Raw genomic sequence first — 19,911 nt, 5'->3', positions numbered from 1 at the left:
AAGTCATTGTTATAAATCAGAAACGGTTTCGATTAATCTTCGTCGTAATCGCGTAAGGCTTAAGCGCACTCGACTGTCTATATATAGCATCACGGGACGATACGAGCTGACGAGAGCGGTGCGTGCACTTGTGTGCGGGGAAAAAGCACGGGGCGCGTGCACGTAAAGTTCCGAGCTAACGTCGAATACGGTGGATGCAAAAGATTCATAGCGAGCGTTAAAAGTCCGCTCAAGCGGCTTCGAACATCATCGACGCGAGATACTAGCAAGTGTGTTAGAGCTTCATAAATGGCTATAAAAGCGATCAGTTGCCGCTCCACTTTTTTTCTATGCACTGCCAGAACACATTATCGCCAGCGCTGACACACGAACGTTTCACGTCTCGTAGTATCGTCGATACGCGAACGGCTTCCTCGCAACGGATGTTGCATCCAATAATAATAATAATAGTAACAACAACAACGACAACAAAAACGATGTCTTTTCTCCAGATTAAAATAGATTCATTTCGAAATTACGCTTACCTCCTCTTCGGCCTCCTTCTCAATGGCCGTTAACGATTCCGCGTCCGCGAGATTGTCCACCGCGATGGCCAAGAAGACGTTCAGGAGGATATCTGCGTTGCTTCGTTCGTTAAGGATTTAACGCGCTGTTATCCCGCGTATAAAGAATCTCACTGTCGGAAAGAATAATCGTTTCGAGTGGCAGGAGATTCGCTTGATATTAAAATCGTCTTGACGGGACGCGTTGTTTAAATCCTCTCTCTCTCTCTCTCTCTCTCTCTCTGCCTGCCCGTCTGTCCGTCCGTCCGTCCATTTGCTCGTTGGACGTCGTAAAAATAATAGCACGGAGAGATAGCCACGAGCGAGAAAAAAGGATACAGTTACCGCATATGAAGAGAACGATGAAGTAAGTGCAGGCTATAACGCCGGGACTAGAAACGCCCCCGTAAGCTCGAATTCCAACGTACATTACCGCATTCCAGTCCTCACCGGTTAATATCTGAAAATGAAGGAACCAGAAAAGGTGATAACCTTCCGCTAACGAAGATAATGAGAACGAGTATTAGTTTCGTTCCAGGAATCGTCCCGTCAAGTCGTAATGGAAGAACGGAAGAGACAGGCTAGTAGTTATGGAAAAGGGGACTGGCCGTGCGTGACTCTTAAACCTTCCACTTACAATTAGTTTCGATTAAAATCGTACTCGTGCGTAAGAACAGTTACGTTCCGGTGACGTTATCTCTTTTCTCTCGCGACATACGACGTATTTTTCTCTTACCTGAAAGACGGTGAGTAAGCTCTGCCAAAAACTATCGAAATTGTGCCGTGGTTTGTCCTGCAGATCGGCGAAATTAAACTTTCCACCGAAAACCTGTAAAGAGATCATTGATTTAAGAAAAATGGAAAAGGAGAGAGAGAGAGAGAGAGAGAGAGAGAGAGAGAGAGGGCGAAGATTAGAAACGTACCTGCATTCCTAAGAGTGCGAAAATTACGATGAAAAGGAAGAGCAGAAGCAAGAGAGAGGCGATCGATTGAATCGAATTCAACAAAGAAGCCACCAAGTTGGAGAGCGATCTCCAATATCTACAAAAGAATTCAATTTGATCCCTTTGATTTCCCGACGCGAATGACCGATTTAAATAATTCGACTTTGGAGAATGGAGTAGGAGGGTGACAACGAAATGATCAGACGTTCCAAACGGTACTTACTTTGTTACCTTGAATACTCTCAATAGTCTGACGCAACGGAGCACGGAAACTCCGAGAGGCGGCATTACGTTCGTGTTCGTAAGGATCATCTCGGTTATCGAGCCGATCACGACGAAACAATCGAAACGATTGAACAAAGAGACGAAGTAACCCTAGGAGAAGCGCGTGCAAGATATAAATATGAAAAAGACGAGTCATTTCGCGCTGGCTCAAGGGATATTTTACCTGAAATCCTAAACTGTACATCTTCAGTATCATCTCCATGGAGAAGAGAGCGATGAAAAACATGTTGGTGATCTCTGTAATTGAGAAACACAGCAAAAAAAAAACAGAGAGAAAAAGAAAGGGCGGGAGAGAGAGAGGAAGATGGAGATAGAGATAGAGATAGAGAGAGAGAGAGAGAGAGAGAGAGAGTATTTTTTTAAGCGAGGACTCTCCTCGCGCGTTCGGTTTTACCTTGAAAATCGTCCAACCAATGCGGTTGATTGTAATGCTCGGTCGCGAGAACTACGGTGTTTAAAAAAACGAGCACTATGATGAGCCAATAAAAGGCCTGCGACTTCACGGCTTTTCTACAGGCTCGTCGCAATCGTCGATTCACCCTGCAAATTCATCAAGGACGTTTTCTTTCTCGTTGCGCGAAATTTGAAGAAACACGCGGTAGATGAAAACCTATCGAAGTCGTACCTATCTAAATCTCGCTTCTTTCTCTTCCAAACAGGTTCCTGTTGGACCCCTTCCTCGTCGCCCTCCAATTGATCCGTGCTCTCCATTTCGTTTTGTTGTTTCGCTGGAAAACATAAGTCTTGCGGATGATTCGACGAAGAAAGAATGCACGAGGTAATCGCGTAACTTTTGGGAAACGTGAACCCCACTCACACTTTCCATCTTGCGTTTTGGGCTCGTCGGCTTCCGGCTCGATGTCCTCGGCTTGCGTTATCCAATCGAGATACCCTCTGAGGTCGTCCTCGATTTGCTGTTTCTCCCTGAGCTTGTGAAAGTCACCCCGAGCCTTCGCCTTTTCTCTTTCCTTCGAGAACTCGCTGTATCCGAGGTAAATGCATACGGATTGCGCCGTGATTAGAGGGATTCGAAAGGAAGGTAATTGGGCCATCCGTACAAACGAAACGCGAACGACGTTGAGCGAACGCGCGAGCACGCTCTTGCTCTTGAAGTATTATCGAAAAGAGATCTGACAAAGTTCCTGGATCATTCTCGAATTATCATCGGAATCGGAGGATACGATGAATTTGTAAGAAAAACTCGTTCTCGCATATATCCGGACTCGAGCGACGGGGTAAAACGTAAAAAGGGAGGGAAAATAAACGCCTATCGTCGATATCGTTTTCACGCATCGATCGGCTCGTTTGCTTTGCCGATATGCAACGAAGTGTGTCGGTACCTAAAGAAAGAGATATTTATATCTCATCCCCAGTCGAGGATTACAAAACTCCCTCAGGACGGATACCGACGAGCGCGTACTTAAGAGATACCTACGCAGCCTATGATACACAAAAGAGGATCAAACTCGTTTAATGCATTCAACGTAGCATCGTATTTCGACGTTACGTGCGTACGGATATCTACCATCGAATCGACCTATTGCTAATTAAATAATTTCACTGCCAAGCACTCGCTTAATATCTTCTACGAACGTAAAAACACGAAACCCGATATCGGATTCAACGAGAAAACGCGGAATACACGGTATTCTGTTCTACGCATTGAGAATTATGAAGCGGAAAGGAAAAAAAGAGAAAAGGAAAAGAACGGAGAAGACAACGCGGTAAAAGTTCGTCGATACTAGGTTGTACGGTTTCGTAAACAATGGTAGACGACGAGTGGCACTTTGAAAAGTATTAAATACTCCGACGTAGATTTGAAATTCAACCTACGACCGCGCGTAAAAATACAATCGGCTTAATTTCCTTCCCATTATTTACAAAGTCCTATCTACTTTTGAAGGAAAGCAACGATTCGATTTCATCGCGCGAATCGAAATTCTTTCGTGCGGCACTTACCCGGACAACACACCGAGAATTAGATTCATCACGAAGAAGGCTCCGAGTATAACCATGGAAATAAAATAAATCCATTGCCAAGAACTTCCCATCGCATCTTCTATCTGCGAAAAAAGACGAGAAAAGAGAAAGAGAGGGGGAGGGGGAGGAGACAGATGGATAGATAAATAGAGAGAGAACGAATGGCACTCTCCTTCGTGAGAACGTTGCAATACCCGTTAAAAACTTACGTTGTAAAGTACTTCGGTCCAGCCCTCGAGAGTGATGCATTGAAAGACCGTGAGCATGGCCAAACCAAAATTATCGAAGTTTGTGATGCCATCGTTCGGACCTTCCCAAAATTGATTGCTGCAGTAGAAATCGGGTCCAAGGGTACTACACTGAAAACCCATAGGACCACAGGGAACTGGATCGCTCATTAGTTCGTCTACGAAGTAAAAAAGGAATTTCCGAATCCGTTAGACAATTTTCTCGATAAAGAGATGGCCGCGCGTAAAATTGCTAAAGTTTCTATGCTGTTTTAGCGTTATTTTCGATCGACGTTATATATCAAAAATAGATCTATCGTTCGAGCAATCGAATATGGCGAATTTTTTTCTTCTCCCCTTCCTGCGCAAAAGTACTCGCTGAAAATCATAGTAAAAATGTGAATGCGTTGGATGTTTTTATCTCTATCCATCCATCCATCCATCCATCCATCTATCTATCTCTCCTTTCGACCATTAGCTAGACGATCGATCGTCGTTCCCTCCAGTACGAGCACGAACTCGCGATAAAATGATTTGGCAAGAACGCAGAAAACAACAGCTTCCCGTTTCATCTCCGATATCCACGACTCTTTCTATGTAACGCCTTCTTGAAATATTCCACGTAGAAATATATCGTCAGCGACGGATCTGTCGCACGCATATGGCTTTCTCATAAAGCAACCGTTTACCGAGAAGAAAAGATCTGACGCGTGTTAGCTCGTAAGCACGAGCCACGGATCTATCGCTAAGAATAATTAGACGGCGACTGGCTGAATCATATCTAAAATAGTGTCGCTTCGAAAACTGTGTTTCGAGGTTAAAACGAGAATTTCCTCGATTTCCTCGCCAAACTATCTTTTTTCCATTTGTTTCATCGAACGTTCGTGAGAGTTTCTCCAAAAGTTTTTTACACTGGCGCGCTTGCATAATTCCATTTCCGTCTCTCCGTTGGCGAAAAAAGATATTCGGTCGAGCTTACCGAGCGAACGTACATAGGTAACTCTCGCGGCAGTCTTTTTTCCTTCTTTTTTCTTTTTTTTTCGTTCTTTTTTCTCCTTTTTTCCCCTTTTTCTTTCTTTCGCTCGTCCAATCCTATTTCCTCGCTATTCAAAGATACCAAAGTCATTACCAGTTACGTTGTGTCTACACGTCTTGTGCATCTTCCCGGAAAAGAGCTCGAGGCCGATGATAGCGTAGATGATGATGACGAAGAGAACCAACAAGGCAATGTGCAAAAGCGGTATCATCGCTCTTAAAATGGAGTTTAGGACCACCTGAAGACCTGTTGATATCGAAGGACATTAAACGTGACGCGCTTTGATCGCTTTCAATTTAATACAAGTGATATGCGTAGGTATGCATGCATGCAGGCGTATTCGCCAACGCTTTCGACGAGCTCTCGAGATGCATTCTTACTTGGTACACCGGAAACCAGCCTGAGAGGTCGTAATACTCGGAAAGCCCTCAACGCCTTAACGTCGAATCCTTCTTTCATAAGCATCGCCAATACCGTGCTCATCATTCTACGAACAATAAAACATCGAGAAAGTTTACAATTTGACGACGTCGTAAAAGATTACCTTATCGATCGAAATGCTACGCGTGTTTCCTCGTACGGAGTTATTAAGACGAAACAGGTCGATACCGATACACGGAGAATCACGGTGATCTTGGAACTTGACGATTTGTAAAATCGAATATAAACGCTTTCTACGACGTCAACGCGTTCGCAAGGATATTTTTATCGTCACGAGCCTCTTAGATTTCATCTTTTACGACGTCATGAAAACTTTTCCCCCGTACCATCGTTCCCTCCGAGATGACTGCAATTCGTCCTCGAGAAGCTCCACCGCACCAGTTTTCCGATCGCAAACCTTCGATCGAGCGCGTATCGCGAATCGGTCCGATTCGACAATCCCTTTCGCAAAAGCAAACCGATCGATCCAATTGATTAGAGCGCGAAACGCAAAGACGCTTCGAATCGTTAGAGAACGTCGTATCGTACGGTTCTAAGCGCCTAGCGAACAAAGCTATGTCTATTTTTACGTATCTTTTCGAGTCGGCCCCGCGCATAAAGCACACACCGTCGTGCGCAACCTATCGATCGTTATCATGGTTGACCAATTAGATTAGAATCGATAATAGACGCTATTTCATTTTGTCCAATTCGAATCCGTATAAACGTTGACCGACCGGTCGACAACGAAGCTATCCGGATTATTTGCAATAATTATGGTCAATGTCGAACGTTCGTTATTGCGCGACGATGGAAATTTTAAAGCTTGTATTCAAAGAGGTACGATATAAAAACTCACCCTATTACGACTATCGTAAAGTCCAGCACGTTCCAGCCGTTTCGTAGATAAGCGCCCGGATGGGCGACGAATCCGTAGGCTATGATCTTCATTATGCACTCGGCCGTAAAAATGACGAGAAATACATATTCTATCTTTTCCTGAAATTCAAATATATCTCGTTCGCTCTTAAAAAATTTTTTTTTTTTTTTTTTTTTTTTTTTTATTTATCGAGAAAACGTCGATAATCCAGATCGATTTTAATCTCGTAACGGAAGAGGACGAGTCGTTAGCAAAATCGATTTTCCATTTTATCGTACGTACGAATCGCGTGTGACGTATTGATATCAGGAACACGTCACGTTACTTGCGAGGGTGTAAACATCCGTAACAGCCTACGCGTTCCAAGTATCAAGCTTTGTCGTATTACCCCAAGGATATAAAAGGCTATCGATTTTTCGATGGGAAGGAAGCGTTCTTAACCGTTAATCGCGTTTTCAAACGTTCCTGCCCATTAATAGGTATATAACAGCACGTGTGATATTTTTAATCTTTCGCATAGATACGCGCCTTTATAGCCGGCCGTAAAAAAGAAGGACTTATTTTAGTCGGTGAGCCGAGCTAATTAAGAGTAACAGGTATCTGAAGCGAAAGAAGGGAAAATTGCATTCTTAAAAGGCAGAATGCACAGCCGTCTCTGACAGCTCGCGCACAATACACGTCTTACGAGGTATGTACGCGAGGTGTACATACATATGTATCCATCCAGATGGATATGCGAGATACAAGGGACGCGGTAGACCCGCGTCTATTACGTTGGAAGAGGATTTGCTCTGAAACGTCGAGCGGTGGCTCGTCGACCGTCGTTCGAGCAATTACGCGACGCGACCGACGTCTCGCGTAATTTCTTTTTTTCTTTTTTGTTTCTTTTTGTTGTTTTTTTTTTTTTTTTTTTTTTTTTTTAAGGTTCCCTTAGCCTCTCGCGTCGAACGCTAAACGCCGAACGATAATCCGCCTTTTCGACGTATCCCACGGGAAGGAAGATAAGAAATATTGTTTTTATCTTTTGTCGTCGCCCCGACGTATCGCCGTAGACGCGTATTGTGCTTTCCAATTACGGTGCGGTAGGATGCACGCCGATGCCGACAAGATTGAACAATTATTGAACTTTCAGCTCGAGCGACTTTCGTGCCACGAACCCTGCCCTCTTGTAATCGATAACGCGCCACGTTGGAACGGTTCGACGAACGGAACTATCGTCGTCGTCGTCGTCGTCGTCGTCGTCGTCGTCGTCGTCGTCGTAGTAATCATAGATCTCGATTTCTTTGTTTTTGGTTTCGTTTTTCCTTTTTGGTTTTCTTTTTCTCCTTTATTTTTTCTATTTTATGTTTTTTTTTGCGTCTCCTTTTCTTATCCTCTCTCCGCTCTTCGCAGACCCGTATCTCGTTTCTCCCGGACGACCTTTATCGCGATCGTAAAGGATCCGTTGAAGGAGTAGGTACCTAATCGACTTTACGACGAGTACTTACCAAATACTGGTTGGTCTGATTAGAATCACCGAACGGATACGGCGTGTAGAAGGCCAAGGCGATGCAATTTGCAAATATCGTCATCAAGATGAGCCATTCGAAGGGTCTGCGAGTAAAAGATTCTGATTAAGGAAAACGACGGTCACTTATCTTAATGAAGATTTTCTCCCCGTTACGTACAGCCTTCCCGCGAGAGGCTCAGAAACGAAGGAATTCTTTTATTGGCCGTCCTAGAGAGCGGAGAATTTCGCTAGCTTATTTTTTCCATTCTTTCTTCGCGTCGCGTCGCCAAGGAAAATTCTATCTTGCGTACATGTATACCGAGACGCGAGGGAATATCTTAAAAACGTTCTCATAAATGCAGACGGTGCATCGTGGAAATGCGGTCAGGCATTTTCCACTATAGGTGGCTATCTCCGTGGCTCGCAGCAGTCCCTTTCGAACGAAATTCATGGTCGTTCCGTTTCGCACCCACGCGCCGCCATTGGACTCATTGCTGCCCCGCGTAATGCGCGTTCTCGATGTCTTTTAATCGTCGTACGATCGTCGCAAGAATTCTTTTCGTCGAGCACGAGAGTCTCGTGCCGTATCGTTCGTTCCGCAAGGTAACAACGAAGATCCACTCAACCGGTTATTAAGAGCGATGGGTACTACACCGGAAGATTGCCACTGTTTCGCAACGGGAGAGTGGGACGTGGCAAAATCTCGAAGGAAAACGATCGTAATCGGTCTTCGCTTAATTTAAAAAGGTCGAAACCTTTCGGGAAATGGACCGACCGGAGCGACAGTAAAATCAAAGGATACTTCCATTCGACGACGCCGATGCAGAGCTTCCTTATGGGATTTTTGAGGGGCAGACAAAAGAGAGCCCTGATAGGCCTGTCGGGTGGCGGTTTGCCAGCACGGCGGGCGGGCCTCTTGGTCGCGGCCTTGGGAGCAGCACCGGCCGGAGCGCCGGTAGAAGCACCGGTGGGACCGGCAAGGCCCGTCTGGGAACGAGCATGATGAGGATCGACGACGGCCGACAGTCCGATCTGCTGGTGCTGCCCGGTGACGGGGGGGGTCGCGGTCGAGGGGGTCGCGGCCATCGGCTGGGAGCCCGGCAGCCCTGACGGAGCCAACGCCGAGCCCCCATCCCCCCCCGCGCTCATCGGTCGGTGGTGTCGAGCTCCGTGCTGCTTCTCCAGCCGAGATCGCTCCTTCTTCTTCTTCTCCTTCTCCTCCTCCTCCTGCTCCTGCTGCTACTGCTTCGAGTACCCTCCTCGAGATACCGTCTCACCACCACGGCGGACTCAATGGCGCACCAACGGCTCACCCAGCACGCCGGCATGCTACGGCACTGGGCTCCTACGAACCTTCCTCCCTGACCTGTAACATACTTTTCCTTTTTTCCTTCTTTTCCAGAAAGAGGGTGGGGGGGGGGAGAGAGAGAGAGAGACAGATGGTATTTATTATTAACGCTTCCAAACAGTCGCGGAGAAAGAAAGGTATGTAGGTCTCGAGTCCACTCGAAACCACCGCACCTTATCTTTCTTATAGTATACATATTCATGCAAAGTGGTCCCTCGCGTACCACTCTAATTCGATCCAATCAACAGGTCACACAACACGCTCCGTGTGTCCTACCTGCTTGAAGCGAGTGGAACTTGTTAAGAGAGGACTCTACGAGACGGAAATTCAACACGTGCCAAGAAATCGTGCACGACGCGAATAAAGTATTTCGAATCGACCGATTCGCTCCTGTATTCCGTGTACGTGCGCGGATCTCGCGAAGAAACTTTGTTTTATAGCCCTGTACAAGGACAAATTTTCTCGGAGCATTTTCAAAGACCCAAGAATGTAATTTCCGGCGGATATTACGATCGAGAAAAAACGATCTCCAGCCGAAGGCGAAAAACGGGACGTACGCGTTTAGGTTTCGTCGGGTTGGAAATTGCATTGGATTTGCGGTAGGTCTCCTATCGCTCGAGAGGAGTGATACGAGGGAAAGGGAAAAAAAAATAAGGGAAATATCGAGGCCGCTAAAGGGTCAAACGACGCAATTACCCCTTTGAGACCTGCAAGAGCGCGAATTGAGCGAGCAAACGTAGCCGCGGCGAGTACAAGGCAATCTAACGGCTACGGCCTTTCTCGTAGCTCCACGTGACTCCTGGTATTAATCGAGACGCGGATGACCTTTTGATCGTTGCACCTCCATATCCGTCGTAGAAGAATAATCTCTACTCTTGGAGGATAAATATAAACCAGTCGTTCGAATCGACGACGATCGAGCGTCGTAGGAATATTGAAACTAAAAAGTTGCGTGAGCTTCGATAGAAAACTCGTGAACGTTGTCGTTACGTGTGCCCAGCCTGGAAATGATGCCGAGCGGAAAATCGTACGGTTGATTTGATCCTTTCGAGTAGAATATCTCGTTGCGTAGGTCTGGGTCAAGCTCTCCGCGATCTTTTTCATTTCTTTCTCTCGCACAGGCGGATAGAGCGCTGCGTTCACCCGATAGAAATTTATTTAACAAGGAAAGGGCGCGTTTCTTTGACGAGTAAGGTTAGCCTCGCTGGCTCTATTTTCAAAGAACAATAGCGCGCGTCTCTTTCGTGCCAGCTTACCCGGACCCGATCTACCCCGATCCCTTTCTCCCCCTTGCCTTCCCGCCGCTCTTCCTCGCTGCTTTGTTTCTTCGATTCGCCGAATGACTATGCGGACATTTTATCGGGGAATTATGTAAAAGGTGGCTTCGTTAAGAATAATCGTGAAAAATGAATTTTCGCTTCTCCAACGTTTTTCAACGCGTCGCGTCGATAAGGATTACGAGTCGACGATCAGGAAAAAAGCATTAGCGTCCGTGAAGACTATTTTTCATGGCCGTTGGACCGACGCGAGGTGCATCGATCATCGGTTAGACTTTTGCATCCGATTCGAGGAGGATGTGGCACAACAAGAGCGGCGTGTGGAGCCTCGCCGAATCCGGGGAGCTTGGGATTTATAACCGTACCGTGTGCTATATTTAGTGAGCCCGAACTACTAGAATGCTCTACCTGCGAGCAAGCTTTTCGTACGTTCGAGCTTGCGTCGCGACGCGTGAACTTGGACTCGAACGAAATTCATCCAACGACAATGCGTCCGCTACGTGTCCGTTTGCGTCTGCGCGCGCGCGCTCGTCCGCTTATTTATTCAACGAAATCGGCCGTTTTCCAAACTCGTTAATTGTTGTTACGTAGAGCATCGCCGCGATTCACTGACGCACTTACGGAAAATGTTTGTGAATCAGAATGGTAAAATAGAAAGTGGCGGCCGGTACGCGTCCGTACAAATTTATAGATAGCGATGAGAGTCACGACTCGTTAATGAATCATGCGCTTTTGTCGAAATTTCACTGACTAGTAACGCGGAGTACTCGATTTTTACTCGATATCGGTGCAATGCAAACTTTTCGATCGTCCGAATGCGAACGATCGTTCGCATTTAACGAGGAAACGGATATACGCAGATTCGTCGTTTCGCTCGAGCATCGTACGTGCGAAAGAGAGAAAGCCTTTCGCAACGTTCGACACGACGTTCGGACCTTCCACCCGTCGATTTCCTAATCACTTTTTATTCAAACAACGATCATCCTGCTCGGTTAAAGGATACAAATGCGGAGCGTAACGATCGTTCTCCCTTATTACAAAGGCGATCGTCGGGAAGATTCTCGAGACTCTCGAAGTTGGAAAGTTTTAATTGGACCGAACGATATAAAGGAAAAATCGCAAGAGGAGCGTAAAGAGTATGAAAGAGGAAAAAGAAAGAAAGACGAGAAAGAAAAAGAAAAAGGAAAAAAACAACACACACGCGGTATAAAAATCCAAAAGGATAGTCTCGTGCTTGACTGACAACGGCGTCGATGTCGATGAATAGATACAAAGACGCGGCCACCGTTGTAAGATACATGCCGAGTGGTGCTAACGAGTTATATTTAGTTCGGCACTTTGCTTTCGAGCAAAGGCCGGACTCCCTGGTCCGGTTACCTGCTGCTCGTTCTTCGAGCACTCGAAGCGATCGAAGCGTTTCCCTTGCAAACTCGACGTATCTGCGCCTAGATAACCGAGTATCGCCTATAACGGCGAGCCACGTACGAAACAAGGCCTAAACGATAATAATCCATTTCGAGCCATTAACTTCGTTAAGGCTAATAAATAGAAATCGAACCGTCGATTAAGAGCACTACGCGATTGGTATTTCAGTTATCCAGAATCCCTGTCACATCTGTGATTGGTTCGCGCAAGAATTCCTGGTATCGACCGAGCGGTTTACCGTTAATTACGTCTTTCGAGCCTGATAATCTCGTTGATATCGATCCGAAATCGAAACGGAGTTGGACGATAAAAATCGAATTCCGAGCAACCTTGAAATTCTTCGACTCCCACTTTTATTCGTTTCTCGTGAATGACACAAGGACGTATACCGTTTTAAATATGACTTTCTATTTTCGCTACGCTCCTTTTCCCATCTTCTCGCAACATCATCTCGCGCGTCTCGTCGTACGTTCACTCGAAGATATGCGACATCTTTGAAAACCGAAACACGCGACATACTCGATCTCTTCTTTTACCATTCTTCTCATTTTCGCCTCTTTCAAAGAATCTTTATTCGAGCGTAAACTCGGCACTTTTAATTTTATCGTCCGTTAACCCGCCTTTTGGAACTTTTCCTCGAGATATATAGCGTATTCCTTGGCCGTAACTACAGATACAATATTCCGACGTTACTTCTTAACTTGTCTAAGAAAGCACGGAATCGTTCGTGAAATATGCAGTCACTCGACCTGGAGAGTCTCTTCTCAAACTCCTTTGCGAAGATGAGTTTCGAACCGAACGGTGGAACTGTTTGAAAATCGAAATACGGTTTATATCCACGTAAAATCTTGATTTATTTCGACTTGAAAACGGGAGGTTAAAAAAAGAACTGTATAAAAAGAAAATGGAGACGAGAAAAATAGAAGCACGAAAAAATCTATTTTGCCCTAATGCTCAACGATACATCTTTTTCTCGCGAGAAAAATCGAACAAAAAATTTCCAAACTCGCGGACGAATTTACTTCGTGCATCGTAGATTCCGCTGTTTGCTTCACCGCGAAACTCGTCGATTCCGTCGACCAAGGATGATTTATAAAGAAGGAAAGAAACGCCGTTTGTAAGGTATTTATCGTAAGATCGTAAAGGCGTTTGAATTCGTCGGAAGAACGCGTGCTGTTTCGCGTTTTCTTCGATATCGACAAAATTTGAAAAGAACTCTTTTGAGCACGCTCTCGAGATATTTTCGAAATAACGTTGCTCTCGATCTTTCGATCGGACGTCATAGACGTAAATAAAAGTCCGTGCGAGACGCAACCCTTTGTGCTTGCACTGTGAAATATTCGTTTCTGCTCGTTTCCAGGCAAAAATTCAAAGCCATCCCAAATGCGATAACAAAATGTTATTTCAATTCGTATTCCGTGTCGATTACGCGTAAAGGCAAGCTCGTCGGCTTTACAATTAAAAAATCGAAATAGTACGCTCGAATGTCGATTCGTCGAGCTCGTTTGAAAAGCACACCGTGTCTGAATCCGTTCCACTTATTGTCAGCGGGAACGAGAGCGAGTACCTATCCGCCAACGCCTCGCGCTTTTTCAATGGAAATGACAGAGAAGCGATGCGAACGCGAGGGATATATCGAATATACCCAAGCGTACGTGTACCTAAGAAAGGAGGAGGAAGAAATGACACGAACAGAGAGAGAGAGAGAGGGGGGGGGGATAAGGAGGTGAAGAAAAAACGTAAAAATATTTCAAACCCTGGGTCACGAAGACGGGACTAATCGGGACCGAAGCTCCTTTACAAAACTGCAGAATGAGCGTTTTACTCGTTGAAGAGACACTTGAAGGCGCACGTCGGTACCTCTCGTCGTTACGAGTGGAAGATGACCTTAGGAGTTAAAACGACGATGACGATACAATAGCAAGGACAACGATCACACCCTTTCCAGATCGAGGGAGCCTGGCATAAATACTGCGTGCAGGAAAGAGATAGAGAAAGTTTCCTCGTGACGTTGGGTCGCGAGAGTGATTTTAACGCGATAGCGCGAGTCAAAGAAATTATCGATTCTCTCGGGTACGACAGAGGCATGTAAATATCTTTTCATCTCTGAACGAGACGAGGAGAAAGAGAAGGAGGAGCGAGGCTTTCTCGAGGATGTGTCGTGAAACAAACACTTTCGGAGAATATCAGTCGTAAAAAAATTCAAATAGAAGGAGAAACGATACGAATAGATACGCGAAACTATTAAAGCAAAAGTCGTAAAGATAAATCGTTACCTCACGGGTTAGTATATATTACATTGTAAAACGTACGGGGAGGATCTTACTTCGACTCGACATAAAAACTAAGCGCATTCGCTGGCCGATGAGATGCGATTGAAAAATCTTCGAAGTAGGCGCGTAGTACGTGGATGATGTCGTAGATTCGTAGATATATATGCATCGTAGATACATATAGATGAAAAGTAAAGAAGGGTCTCCGGTTTTTTTCTCCTCCACTTCCGACGGGGATTCGAATAAGTTGGCGAAAAATGTCAGCCGTATTATCCGAGTTACGAGTACCATTGCTCGGCTCTTCGTCACCCCATCGAGCATCCCCTAACCTTCTCTTCTATTCTGTTTGTTTCTGCCTTTCGTCTCCTTTTCCGATCTCTTTCTTTCCTCGCTAATCCTCCGACTATCTTTTCTTTTCTTCCCTCGTGACTCTCAGACAATCTCTCGTCTTTCACCGTTATCAATGGAGGATGATTCTTCGACCTTTTCGCCTTTCATCCCTCCCCCTACTTTATTTCATCTACCTTATTCCACCATTATCCCTCGTCTCGGAAACGATAACACAGCGCTTGTGGTAGAAAAACCAGTCTATGACTTCTACCTTCTACGACTTCGGAGCTTTTCGAAAGACCAAACGAAAAGCACGATTCCGTTTGGCTCAATCGTTTAACCATTTTAAATCTACCAAGTAGTTATACTTTGGAAAAATTCACGTGGGACATGTGTGCGAAAATTGTCTGATCTTTTCTGTCCCCCTCTCCTTCTCTCTCTTTTCCTCCCTTTATACAACACCGCCCTGGTAAGGGCGGTTGTCAACCCCCTCGAACCATCGCGGTCGACCTACTTTCGTCCGAGTATCTCGAACGATAAGAAAGCAACTTTCGTCATTCTGCCGCTACGAATGTCGCTGATATCGTAAAGGTCAATTCGTTCGGCGCCTTTTCTCCATTTCCCTTCTTCTATTTTTTCCCTCTTCTTCTTCTTCTTCTTCTTCTACAAATACGACGCACACAGTAGGATGATGCAGTAGCGGCGAAAAGGAGAGGCGTTTATTCGACAAGTTTTCCAATATATTCGGAAAGCGAGAGTCCAATGGAAACTTTCGAAAATCCGCTTAGTAGAACGAGACGACGGCAAATTATTATCGGCCCGATTATCTTTGTCTTCTGATGGAGATAAAGAGAAACAGAGAGGGAGAGAGAAAGAGAGCGAAGAGAAAGAACCTGTCTTCCGATTACCGTAGATCGATATCTTTGCGATGAAATCTCGAGAGGCTCACGGAAACCGGCTGTCATGGAACCAAAGGAAACGCTATTTCCTTGGTGTTAAAACAGTAAAGCAGATACTCGAACGGTATTGGTATTCGAGGCATTCTGAGATCGGAATATGGACGTTAAATCGATGACATCTTTAACGTCGAACGGATTCTAATAAACAATAAAGCGATGGGACAGACCGTTAGAATTCATTTTTTTCTCTATTTTTCTTCTTTCTACCTCTGCTAATAATTCACTAAAGAAGGAACCAAAGTCTTGCTTCGTTTTCATGGAAAATGCATCGGCGGAAAGAGGATTTTCTGTAGCAAACGTTGAAAGATTTATCAATCTTTTCAATTTGAGATAAAGATATTTCTCCTCGAAGGAAGCATAGTCCTCGAAAGTGGATCAAAGAAAGAGACCTTACGAATCGGGAGTACGAATTTGAACGTAGTTAAGATGGGATTAAATAAATTACATTGGAAGGAGCGATTCGATAATGGGGATCTCGTCGTTTTTTTCTATCCCTTTTTTCATACGAGAGAATGCGAAAAAACGAGACTTTTATGGATAAACGAAATGCAGCGTGAACGAATCGTTTTTTCGTTACGCGCAAAGAATTTTCTTTACGAGCGTACGCGTCTGTATATAAATTCAAGCTATTCGAAAGAAACAACGGTGATGTACTTTTATGCGGAGGAAAGAAAATAATAGAGATATGAATATTTTTCCCGGAAGAGGATATGGAAGAAGTACGTATGCACTTACGAGAAGGCCGATGTGGAACTCCGAGCGAACGGTTAATTCAAGAAACTTTTATATAGAAAAATCGTCGGAAGGAAGAAAAAAGGAAGAAAGAAAGAGAAAAACGTAAACAATGGCACGGCGTCTCTCGCGAAGTTTTCCTTTCGTCCCTAAATCGTTTTCCTCGGCTTTTGGCTAGGTTAAAAGTATCGTTCCTTTTAGCCCGACGAATAGTTGCGTATTCGCCGCTGCTTTTTACGCGATTCTTAACATCGAGAGAAACGATAAATTTTCATTATCTTTTAAAAAGCTTTAGTACCTCGCCCTCTCTGAGCTCGCAAGACCCACTTTGTTACGGAAGCGCGTATCGACTTACTCCTCGACCTATCCTATCGTAAAACGTGACAACGACTCGGAGAAACGATTATCTCGAACGCGTATGTAGAATTCGGTGTAGCGTGTCTCGACTTGTATCGGTTCGACCGCCCGAAAGCTTTCCACCAGCGGCAGCCCCACATATCCATTTTTTTTTTCGCAGTTCGATTCGAAACTCGAAGCATTGTTTCGCGATGTACCGACTTTTTCCATTATATTCTTGCCTTTTCTTTCTTTCTTTTTTTTGTTTTTATATCTTTTGTTTCTTTAGTTTACATTCGTTTAAAGCCCAACAGACGCGCGCAATAGGTTACACGTAGAGATTGGACGTATATTTAACGAAACAGGTATCGTTGTGTCGCCTCGAGAAACGTCGGCGAACAGCGGTTCTTGCAATTTGCCTTTGTCTTTCTCAAAAGTCACGACGGTAGCGATCCAACCGATGAATCCTATTTGCAAGAGAGCCACGAGACTTCGCTGGCGCCATGTCTATTATTTCGCTCGAATTCGAGGTCAGCATCATTTCGCTTTTATCAGAGGCGGGAGAGTTGGCCTGTAACGGCGTAAATCGTGTATCGTTTCTCATCGAATCTTCGGCAAAACGAACGATCGAAGGTATTTAAGCGAATTACCGGAATCTACGGGATATCGGATAGGTAGATAATATGGTACAACACTGTACGTTGCGTTGATTCGCGTACGCAAAACTCGCATCTTGATTTAGCCTGCCGATACTAATATGTCCTGGTTTTAGCCGACGTTGTGATTGACGTTGAAATTAACGGAAACGTAAATCACTTTGGTGCGCTTATCGAGCTGCGTAACGGCTCGTGGCCGAAACAGAAACGAAACGTTTTAATCGTGTATGGCGTTTCGAGCGAATCGTTTGACGAACTATGCGCTTAGAATATCGGGTTAATTGGAGAGATTTTTATATTTCATCAACTAGGATTGCGTTCTAACCGGGACACCTTTCGAAAATGTACTTTCGAAACGACCGATAAACGTTATAATCGCATAACTCGAGACCGGTATAAAATAACATGGAATATTTGAAAACGCAACATTTGTATAAACGCGTATGATATAGGTATGCGTTTCTCACCACCCCATCGTAACACAACGTTCTGCCGCGTCGCAAGATCGAAAATGAAGCCCGAACCCCCGAGGGATGAAATGTCAAAGAGCGCACTTATAAATACACCGAAATCGTGCGCTTATTTATAATACCCTCGAACGAAAGTCGAGAGAATCGATCTATCCTTCCGATCGCCGGCGCGTATATACGAAAAGGAACGAGGCGCGCGTAAGATATCGCGATTTTTCATGGATAATGGGTCTCGTGGGCTCTCCCGGTTTTGCATCTATACATAAATATGTACATATACAATATATACCGCGTGTATAAGAGCTATACCGAGAGAGCAAGGATGCACGTTAATTCAACGTGTTTTGTGCGATAAAAGATATTGATCGGTAAGTTTCCATCCACGAGGCAGAAGGAGGGGGAGGGGGAGGGGGAGGGGAGGAGGAGCAGAAGGAGGAGGGAGATGAGTCGAAGTCGGTCGTACGGAGCGCTTGGACATAAAAATCTCTTCTTGCACGGCAATAAGTTTCCTTGGAGTTTGCTCGACGCTCGACTAGCCGTGAGAACGACTTTTCGTTTCTTCGAGGTTACCTCGACGACGATAAGAAAGAACGATACCATTTTAAGGCAAATCAAAGTCAATTTTCAACGTGTGTGTATATGTATATATATCTCTCTGTCTTGCTCCAGTCTATCCGATCACCGGTCGTTTTACTTCGCACGACTAGTTTCGTCGATATCGAATATCATTAGCCTGAATATCGCGCAAACACGCTCGACCGAACCTAAGCTTTTGTTTCTCTGAACGTATGAAAGAGGTAGAGATGGCTCTGATAATGCATATGTGCGAGAGAAAGAGAAACGAGCAGTTTTTTCGTTGGATCTAGCCGTGTGCCAAGCACGCCTGAAAATATTGTATTATTGCGGATCCGACGGCTGGCAAAGGGAAAAGAAATAGGCTGTTTTTTTGCGAAGCGGAGAGTCGCCAGTGTCGACTCGGAATTAACTAGCTATAGCCGGAGTTACTAACTCGAATGATTTAGCAAAGTTCGATTAAAAGTCACACTTTCTTTCTAAAAGAATAGAAAGTAATGCGAACGAGCGTCGTTGGAATCAACGTTTCACGACGTCGAGAGAGGACTTTCGTTAAAGTTCATCGCACGTATTACCCGGTAAATCCCGCGCATTCCGTACCGCAAATCCTTCGTTCTTGGCAAAGCTGTCGGACCAACGAATACGTTAAGCGACTTTTCGGAGCGGTCGAAAGCCTTACGATGAAATACGGAGCAAAGCAGTCTCCTACATAGTTTATCTTTTACGTTTTTCTCTCTCTCTCTTTTTTATTCGTTCTTTTCTCAATACACGCTCTCTCTCTCTCTCTCTCTCTTTCTTTTTCGAAACCCGTCGGCTTTTCTACGAGCTCTCGTATATTTATTTTATCGCGATCCACATTCGCATACGCACGAATAGGAAGAAGCAACGAAGGAAGAAAAAGACGTTCGTTAAATTTATCGTAGAACGTGAGCGAGAAGAAAGTTGAACGGGAAGGTAAAGCTGCCGGAAGAGTAAAACAGACTCCGGTTTGGGCCTCGGTATTCCTCTTCTTGGGCCATACGAGGACGGAATTAGGTCGACCACCCACCCTCCGAATCTCTTGTTTCCGTCGAGCTCTTCGCGTTATCTGTTTTATCGCGTTGCACGTGCTCGAATCAATAATTTCGGTCGAGAATCCGTAGCGAAAAATGAAATTTTCGGTAAAGGCACGCCTTTAACGTCTCACGCATGCAAAAGGATACGAGTCTGATAAAAAAAGTAAAAAAAAAGAAAAAGAAAACAAAAGAAAAAAAAGAAAGGGAAAAAACGGTGTTTGCTTCGTATCGCCAAATGTAATCTTCGTATTAACTCTTTGTCAAGCGACTAAATTAATCTAACCGAACGATAAATACAAGTTTGCTTTCATATATTTATAATGAATATTACCAAAATAATCTACGTACGTAAACATTTTACACAAACGATCCCCACCCTACGTCCGCGATGCAATAAATAATCATTTTCCTCTCTCTCTCTCTCTCTCTCTCTCTGTCTGTCTCTATTTCTCACCATCTAAAATTTTGTCTCGAATGCATTGCACCGTTTACTGGGTCGCGTTTTGCGCGTCGAGTATAGTAAAATGACGTACGTACTATATAAGTACCAGAAGTCGTGCGTTATCCAGGACGGAAAATACGCGCGCCATTTTAATAACTGCCACTTCGAGAGAGACCTATGTGCGTTCGCGAGAGAGCAAACGATCGTGTATGCGTGCGTATGTACGAACGAG

At 44.8% G+C, this 19,911-nt stretch overlaps 1 protein-coding gene across 9 annotated transcripts in view; it reads right to left on the bottom strand.

Moving 5' to 3' along the window:
- Nucleotides 1-19,911, bottom strand: part of LOC122632598 (muscle calcium channel subunit alpha-1) — a 46,669-nt gene that overhangs the window by 24,416 nt on the left and 2,342 nt on the right. For all 9 annotated transcript variants that reach the window (XR_006327899.1, XR_006327897.1, XM_043819605.1 and 6 more), the window contains exons 2-17: nucleotides 8,606-9,169; nucleotides 7,802-7,907; nucleotides 6,294-6,433; nucleotides 5,395-5,501; nucleotides 5,108-5,260; nucleotides 3,961-4,157; nucleotides 3,731-3,834; nucleotides 2,589-2,752; nucleotides 2,397-2,499; nucleotides 2,166-2,311; nucleotides 1,935-2,008; nucleotides 1,710-1,861; nucleotides 1,466-1,583; nucleotides 1,279-1,371; nucleotides 882-1,002; nucleotides 525-616 (exon numbers count right to left, since the gene is read on the bottom strand). Coding sequence is in view for 7 of the 9 variants with exons in the window: in XM_043819605.1 (XP_043675540.1) it covers nucleotides 525-616; nucleotides 882-1,002; nucleotides 1,279-1,371; nucleotides 1,466-1,583; nucleotides 1,710-1,861; nucleotides 1,935-2,008; nucleotides 2,166-2,311; nucleotides 2,397-2,499; nucleotides 2,589-2,752; nucleotides 3,731-3,834; nucleotides 3,961-4,157; nucleotides 5,108-5,260; nucleotides 5,395-5,501; nucleotides 6,294-6,433; nucleotides 7,802-7,907; nucleotides 8,606-8,952 (2,217 nt within the window). In the remaining 2 variants the exon portion in view is untranslated. The remainder of the gene's footprint in view (nucleotides 1-524; nucleotides 617-881; nucleotides 1,003-1,278; nucleotides 1,372-1,465; nucleotides 1,584-1,709; nucleotides 1,862-1,934; nucleotides 2,009-2,165; nucleotides 2,312-2,396; nucleotides 2,500-2,588; nucleotides 2,753-3,730; nucleotides 3,835-3,960; nucleotides 4,158-5,107; nucleotides 5,261-5,394; nucleotides 5,502-6,293; nucleotides 6,434-7,801; nucleotides 7,908-8,605; nucleotides 9,170-19,911) is intronic.

Source organism: Vespula pensylvanica, chromosome 10, assembly GCF_014466175.1.
Source record: "Vespula pensylvanica isolate Volc-1 chromosome 10, ASM1446617v1, whole genome shotgun sequence".
Taxonomy (NCBI): Eukaryota; Metazoa; Arthropoda; class Insecta; order Hymenoptera; family Vespidae; genus Vespula; species Vespula pensylvanica.
Note: the sequence above shows the minus strand (reverse complement) of the source record. Positions and strands in the feature narration are given on the sequence as shown.